Source organism: Pterocles gutturalis, unplaced genomic scaffold (assembly GCF_000699245.1).
Source record: "Pterocles gutturalis isolate BGI_N339 unplaced genomic scaffold, ASM69924v1 scaffold7339, whole genome shotgun sequence".
NCBI classification, from domain to species: Eukaryota; Metazoa; Chordata; class Aves; order Pterocliformes; family Pteroclidae; genus Pterocles; species Pterocles gutturalis.
The window spans coordinates 1-8,119 of record NW_010133096.1 but is presented as its reverse complement, the minus strand read 5'-3'; the positions used below and the strand labels follow the sequence as shown (position 1 = coordinate 8,119).

General features: G+C 49.6%; 1 protein-coding gene across 1 annotated transcript; it reads left to right on the top strand.

The window, feature by feature from the left end:
* Nucleotides 1-982: 982 nt before the first annotated feature.
* On the top strand, nt 983-7,803 carry STT3A (STT3A, subunit of the oligosaccharyltransferase complex (catalytic)). Its single transcript, XM_010081086.1, has 17 exons — nt 983-1,104; nt 1,369-1,429; nt 1,848-1,969; nt 2,124-2,269; nt 2,466-2,556; nt 2,830-2,936; nt 3,338-3,502; nt 4,088-4,268; nt 4,635-4,790; nt 4,941-5,032; nt 5,664-5,819; nt 5,939-6,127; nt 6,198-6,314; nt 6,398-6,500; nt 7,293-7,481; nt 7,564-7,679; nt 7,765-7,803. The coding sequence occupies exons 1-17, from the start codon at nt 1,017-1,019 to the stop codon at nt 7,801-7,803; spliced, it is 2,118 nt and encodes a 705-aa protein (XP_010079388.1). The 5' UTR covers nt 983-1,016.
* The last annotated feature ends 316 nt before the right edge of the window (nt 7,804-8,119 follow it).

The following is an 8,119-nucleotide window of genomic DNA, read 5'->3' as shown; positions in this document are numbered from 1 at the left end:
TTTAGGATGTGCATCTAGGGAGTGCTCAGGGCTGGGGGCAAGGGGCTGTGGGGTGCCTGGGGGTGTGATGGGGACTGCCCAGGGGCTGTGGCGTTATTGGGCGGCCAAGGGTCCCCCCAAGCCCCTGCTGGAGCCGTGGAAATCGGGGGACCCCAGGCAGCAGAGCCCCTCGTGTGGCTTTTTATTATCCCCAGGGGACACCAGGAAATAATTACGACCTGGGGTTGTTTCTGCATCAATTAGTGACGAATCAGGATCACTTCTAGGTCACGGAAAGTTTCGGGGCTGGTTTGTGTTTTATCTTGAAATCTCAGCCTCTCCAAATATACCCTCCTCTGCGCTGGAGCTCAGAGCCCTGAACTGAGGATTTACCCACCGCTCCTGGGGTTTTTTTTTCCCAGATTGATTGCATAAAGAATTATTTTAAAGAAGCTTGAATGTTTTTAAGAAGATGACGATGTTATTCTCTGTCCACGCTTTCACTTCCTTGGTGTCCAATACCAGGATTTCGCTGGTTCTTCCTCCAGAATTAAATTAATTGAATTAAGCAACAAGTCATGTGATATAAAAAAAACCCTGATTTACTGTGCTGAGCTCCTGTATATGAGAAAACTTCCTGAGATTTCCATATTTTTTTTTTTTATCCATCACTTACAGGTGATGGGTAAACTCCAGACACCAGCCCAGAGGAATTTAGGGCTTTTCCTAAAATCTTACATTTGTTTTTGGGTTTTTTTGTAGAGAAACAGACGCATCCTCTGCCCCGAAGACGTTCTGATCTCTGCAAAAGAAATAAAAAAACTCAGCCGAGGCTGGAGAAAACTGATCGGGTGAGGATGGGAGGCGAAGGGATTTGGGGACAGGGGGACAACAGCCTCCGTGGCCAGGAGCTGGGCATTTCGGGTCCTGTTTCTGAAATATTTGGAAATATTTTGGGGCTGGGAGCGGGCTCGCTGTTTCCTCATTTTCCCCGTTTGTTTTCAGGTGTTGGAGTGTCCTCGATCTTTGATGTGACAATGACCAAGCTGGGGTTTCTCCGCCTGTCCTACGAGAAGCAGGACACTCTGCTCAAGCTCCTCATCCTGTCAATGGCGGCTGTGCTCTGTAAGTCCACGCTGGTGCCCTCAAAGCGGGGGGACCTCAGGATGGAGCCGCTCCTCCACCTTCTAATTGTCTTTTTTCAGCTTGTGAAGCTCTGCTGTGTCTTTAAAGCTCATCTTGAGCGAACGCTCATTCCTTCTGTACCTTTAAAAACTTTTTTTATCTTCCCAATGACCAGTTTAAGACAGAAATAATTTTAATCCAGAAAAAGTCCATAAACTTACCGCAGCAATGTGGATTCACTCTGCCCCTTTTCTGTGTTCACAGCCTTCTCCACGAGGCTTTTTTCCGTCTTAAGATTCGAAAGTGTCATCCATGAATTCGACCCGTAAGTGCGTTCCTCCCCTCACATTTTAGGGGAACCTGCTGGATTTTTACTTCTCCTGGAGCATGCAGAAGTGGGGTGGGGTTCACTGGGCTCAAATTAATCCCCACTAAGGATGAGGGGTTTGGTTTTCCAGACCCAAAATTCCCTTCTCGGTTCCCAGGACTGGGATCAGCCTGGATCTAAGTCAGGATAATCACCCATCACCACTTTTGTGCTTAAATTATTTTCTGGGCTCCTAGCACAACTTGGGTCCGCGTCCTTGGCTTCTTGCTGATTGAATCAGCTGCGACGGCGAGCGTTATTTTTGCAAACCATTTTTTCGTGGTTAGATGGTTTAAAAAAATATTTTTAAACCCCCTGGGAGGAGGGATGAACCCTATCCGGCCGCGGAGATGCTCAGAGCTCGTCATTTTGACAGGTATTTTAATTACCGCACGACGCGCTTTCTGGCGGAGGAAGGCTTCTATAAATTCCACAACTGGTTTGACGACCGAGCGTGGTACCCCCTGGGCAGGATTATCGGCGGGACCATTTATCCAGGTAAGCCAGGACGCACTTGGGGAGAGGGAAAATCGCGAGAGCTTGGAGGATGCCTTTATCGAGGCGTCTTGGGGACCAGCTCCTTCCCGGTGAGATTTTTGGTTGTTCATTGCTTGCAATTGGACCTGATAACGGCATCGTTCCCATCCTGCAGGCTTGATGATCACGTCGGCAGCGATTTACCACGTGCTGCATTTCTTCCACATCACCATCGACATCCGCAACGTCTGCGTCTTCCTGGCTCCCCTCTTCTCCTCCTTCACCACCATCGTCACCTACCACCTCACCAAAGAGCTCAAGGTGAGGGGAACACCGCGGCGTTGCTTTTTATTTTTTTCTGCGGAGGAGCACGGGCTGCTCCTCAGAGGTTTGGAGGTGACTGCCGCTTCCCAGAAATTCTAGGAAATGGGAGATCCCTTTTGAAATTTCATTTTTATTTTTTTCGGGCATAATAACAAAAACTGTAAAAAAATATGACTTTTTCTACTCTGTCCAGGATGCAGGGGCAGGTCTCCTCGCTGCCGCTATGATCGCAGTCGTGCCCGGCTACATCTCTCGATCTGTCGCCGGCTCCTACGACAACGAAGGTGAGTTTGCAACACTCGGAGCAGGGAATCCTTTAACAACTGTTGCGTGCTGGAAAAGCGATGGTCAAGATGCTGATTCAGAGTCGGAATAAATCACAAAACCCTTTTTCCAAGCCTGGCTCTTGTACTAGGTGCTGTTCCACCTTCTGATGGAGCAACCAAAGCATTTATTTTTGTTTTGTTTTTTTTTAATTTGATTGACTGCTCCGGTGCACCCCAGAGATTCTATCGACTGATGCGAGCTTCTTTTGACTTTTCTGTCTTTCCGCCCAGGTATCGCCATTTTCTGCATGCTGTTAACGTACTACATGTGGATCAAAGCCGTTAAAACTGGTTCTATCTACTGGGCAGCGATGTGCGCTCTCGCCTATTTCTACATGGTGAGTGTCCTTCTCCCAGCGCTGAGCTGTTCCCGACTCCACTTGGGGTGCAGTGACCGAAAATACACGGCGTGCCGCTCTGCGTCCTGGTGTTCCGGGAGCTGGAACCTCCGGGAAGGGCTTGGCCTGGAAATGGAGTGGATGCTTACTTGGTTTCTTTATCAAAAGTAGAGGGGGTTTGTGCAAGGTTTTATCAGGAAGGGAAAGGAAAAAAGAAAAAGGAAAAGAAAAAGGAAAGAAAAAAAAAAATCCAGGCTTCTGGCAGCTGGGACTGTTGAGGATGCAGATTTCTGTGTGAAAATCCTGTGTGTGATCCCAGGAAAATCAAACCTGCCTGCTGAGCAGGTTCAGTCCTGGAACCTTGTGATTTTTAATTTTTTCTTTGTTTTCTCTCTCGGCAGGTCTCCTCGTGGGGCGGCTACGTCTTTCTGATCAACCTCATCCCCTTGCACGTCCTGGTGCTGATGCTGACCGGGCGCTTCTCCCACCGGATTTACGTCGCCTATTGCACCGTGTACTGCTTGGGAACCATCCTCTCCATGCAGATCTCCTTCGTCGGCTTCCAGGTGGGGACCGGAACGATTTGCAGACAACGCTCATTTCATGGGTTGTAAGAGAAAAAACAGCAACCTATTGCACCGTGTACTGCTTGGGAACCATCCTCTCCATGCAGATCTCCTTCGTCGGCTTCCAGGTGAGGACCGGAACGATTTGCAGACTTGAGGACGCTCATTTCATGGGTTGTAAGAGAAACAGCAAGTTAGCACCTTCTTGGCTTCGCCGTTGGTGTTTTAAGTGGGTTCTGGCTTCTTGGTCTACACCGGTTTGTTGCAATTTATTTTGGAGCTGCTGGATGACTTTCAAAGCTGCTCGTAACCTTCACAGTTGCTTTTCATGAAATTATTTTAATTTTAGGTGAAAGAAACGCTCACGCCAGCATGTGTCTTGCTACAGCAGGAAAAATGTTTTCATTTAAATTGTTTAATTTTCCGTGTGGATTTTTATCCGGGGATTGAAGCGGGTGTAAGACAGTGACTTGCAGTGATTTTGCAGAGAAATTATTTGTAAAAAAAAAAAAAAAAAATCCGATATCAGGTGTGACGTGGCTCTTGTTCTCCTCCGTATCCGCTCACGCTCTCCCCTGCTCGCAGCCTGTCCTCTCCTCGGAGCACATGGCCGCACTGGGAGTTTTCGGCTTGTGCCAGATTCACGCCTTCGTAGATTATCTCCGCAGCAAGCTGAACCCACAGCAGTTTGAAATCCTCTTCAGGAGCGTCATCTCCCTCGTCGGCTTCGTCCTCCTCACCATCGGCGCCGTGCTGATGCTCACAGGTACCCCGAGACGGCAACAAGTGTGTATTGCTCTTTTAATTCCTTTTTTTAATCCAAATTCTTCCTCACGCCGTGATTTTGGCATCGGCACAAAAAAAATTTTAAAAGCAGCCGCGTGCTGGGGACGCGGAGCTGCTGCTTCAGAAACCAAATGTTGATCTGTAGCAGCGACGAGATGCTAAAAATGTCGGTCAGGCTGGGGGAAAAGTATTTTTAGGATAAAATTGTGTTTTATTTCCTTCCTAAAATGGCAAATTTGAGCAATAGAGACATTAAACGACGTCCAGGATTGCGAGAGAACGTATTGGCGTCGCTGACACTCTCTGCTGGAAATGAATATGATTTTTTACTTTTTTTTTTTTCTAGGGAAAATCTCCCCGTGGACGGGGCGTTTCTACTCCCTGTTGGATCCCTCCTACGCCAAGAACAACATCCCCATCATTGCCTCCGTCTCCGAGCACCAGCCCACCACTTGGTCCTCATATTATTTCGACCTCCAGCTTCTCGTTTTCATGTTCCCAGGTGAGCCCAGCGCCAGTTTAATCAGATTCCAATTTATTAAATCTCCGGATGACACCGCGAGGGTTTTATTCTCCCATCTCGCAGTGCCGAGTCTGATTTTTTTATTCCAAGCCAAGGTGATCTTGACCCATTTTTCTTTCCTCTCGGCAGTCGGGCTTTATTACTGCTTCAGCAACCTCTCGGACGCCCGGATTTTTATCATCATGTATGGCGTGACCAGCATGTACTTCTCGGCTGTGATGGTGAGAGCAGGATGATGAAATAATCCTAAAAAAAAAAGATTTAATTTATTTTTCTAAACTGCTTGACGATGTTTCTTCCACCTTGGGACAGCTGAATGTTCATGAGGCTTTTCTCTCTTCCTTAAAACCGGTTTTGAGGAAGAACCATTGTGCAAAGGGAAGGTCATGGTGCAAAACTTGCTGGGTTTGGTGTCACTTGAGGCCACCACTGTCCCCAAGTGGGTCCATGTTCTTGGTCTCCCAGAGCTGGGTTTCAAACCCAAATTCTCCAGATATCCAAGCAGGGACCAATGACAAATTTAAGATCCCGTTTTCGCTCTTCCTCTGTCACCCCAAGCCCAAAATTCCGGTTGATTTCTGTTTAGAGGCATCTCCTAATTCTTGGCACCACCGAGAATTGGTGCGTTGAGGTCAGTTCTCCACCTTGGCCAATTTTTGAGGCCTTCAGAGAACTTCCCTGAGGATCATAGCAGCTCCTGGTCAAAAATCAGCCGCGGGTTCATCTCAAAGCTGATGTTTCTCCTGAATTTGAGATCTTGAATGAAGGATGGTGTTTAATTTCTTTCTTCTCTTGGATTTCTGCACAAATTTCTTCTTTGGCAGTCACTGGTGGTTCTGGTGTTGCCCATAGGTCCGTCTGATGCTGGTTTTGGCCCCGGTGATGTGCATCCTCTCCGGTATCGGCGTTTCTCAGGTCTTGTCCACCTACATGAAGAACCTGGACATCAGCCGGCCAGACAAGAAGAGCAAAAAGCAACAAGACTCCACCTACCCCATCAAAAACGAGGTGAGCAGTGGGTTGGCTTGGGACAGAGGGGAAGACACCTCATCCTGGTGGGGACAAGCGCGGGAGGGTGGTGGCCTCTTTCCTCCAGCCTCGACCTCGATATTTTTTTTGTCCCCCAGGTTGCCAGTGGCATGATCTTGGTCATGGCGTTCTTCCTCATCACCTACACCTTCCACTCTACGTGGGTCACCAGCGAGGCGTACTCGTCCCCGTCCATCGTCCTCTCCGCCCGGGGTGGGGACGGCAGCAGGATCATCTTCGATGACTTCAGAGAAGCTTATTATTGGCTGCGGCACAACACACCAGAGGTAAATAGAGCAGAATTTGGGTGGTGGGGACCCAAAGTTGTTCCGTTGAGGTGCTGATGTTTGGGTACAGGACGCGAAGGTGATGTCCTGGTGGGACTACGGCTACCAGATAACCGCCATGGCCAACCGGACCATCCTGGTGGACAACAACACCTGGAACAACACGCACATCTCCCGCGTCGGTCAGGTAGGTCCTTCTCTTCCCCAATTCCTTGGTTTGACCTTTTGGGGGGCCACCACGTGGTGTGACCAACGCTGCCTCCATTCCAGGCGATGGCGTCGACGGAGGAGAAAGCCTACGAGATCATGAGGGAGCTGGACGTCAGCTACGTGCTAGTCATCTTCGGAGGCCTCACCGGCTACTCGTCCGATGGTAAGATCTTGCTCTGAGGTGCGGCAAACCTGTCCCCAGAGCACTGGTGGCACGGGCTTCTCCAAAACAGCTCCTGGAGGAGCAAAGTCCTGCCTCCAGCTGAGGCACAAGGTGAAAATGAGACCAAAATGCTCCTCTCTGGAAGCTCCACATGCACTTTTTGCTCTCCTCCAACTTAGCTCCTCTCTCTTGGACCCCTAACTCTTGCCCCCCCAACTCAGCTCCTCGCTGGTTACCCCCCAACTCAACTTCTCACTCTTTGCCCCCGAACTCCTTGCTCTTGGCCCCCAAATCAACTCAACTTCTTGTTCTTTGCTTCAACTCCTCATTCTTTACCCCCCAGCCCAACTCAGCATTTTCCTCTTTACCTGCCAACTCAACTCAGCTCCTCACTCTTGGTTTCGAGATCAACTCACCTCCTCATTTTTTGCCCCCCAACTCAGCTCAGCTGCTCACTCTTGACCCCCCAACTCAACTCAGCTCCTTGCTCTTGGTCCCCCAGCTCAACTCAGCTCTTTGCTCTTGGCCCCCAACCCAACTCCTTGCTCTCTGCCCCCCAACTCAGCTCCTTGCTCTTTGCCCCCCAACTCAACTCCACTCCTCGTTCTTTACCCCCCAGCTCAACTCAGCTCTTTGCGCTTGCACCCCAACTCAATTCCACGTTCTTTGTCCCCCCAGCTCAACTCCACTCCCCCCTCTTGGTCCCCAACTCAGCTCAGCTCCTCGCCCTTTGCTCTTGCCCCCCAGCTCCACTCCTCGCCCGTTACCCCGCCTCTCTGCTCTCCCCTCCAGACATCAACAAGTTCCTGTGGATGGTGCGCATCGGGGGCAGCACCGACACCGGCCGCCACATCAAGGAGCACGACTACTACACGCCGACAGGGGAGTTCCGCGTCGACCGCGAGGGCTCCCCGGTCCTCCTCAACTGCCTCATGTACAAGATGTGCTACTACCGCTTCGGGCAGGTCTACACCGAAGCCAGTAAGTCCCCAAAACCCACCCTCCAGGGACAGTGACATTTCTGGGCCACCCCGACGTCACCCTATGTTTTGCTGTCTCCTAGAGCGACCGCCGGGCTACGACCGGGTGAGGAATGCTGAAATCGGCAACAAAGACTTTGAACTGGACGTGCTGGAGGAGGCGTACACCACAGAGCACTGGCTGGTCCGAATATACAAGGTATGGCCCCAAAATGAACCAAAACCCCCCAGATTGAGGAAAAAAAAATAAAATTTCACCAAAACTTTTTTTTTTTATCCTGCAGGTGAAGGATTTGGATAACCGTGGCTTGTCGAGGACGTAGAGGAGGCGGCCATGCTGCGCAGCACACTGTCCCAGCCTTTTGCCTGTGAAGCAGAAATATTTTGGGGCGAATTTGGGGTTTTTTTGGGATTGTTTTTTTTTCTGTTGTTGTTGGTTTTTCTTTTCTACCAGTTTGTAAGCGCAGGGATATCCCTGCCCTGCCGGGGGAGTGATTTTTATATGGAGCAGTCGCCAAATCAGAAATAACGGCTTTAATTGGGGCGGGGGGTCAATTAACGGGGAAATTACAAATAATTATAATTTAAAAAAAGAAAAAAGGTGGTTTTGTGTTTTTTTTCCCCAGTTTTCTTTTTCTT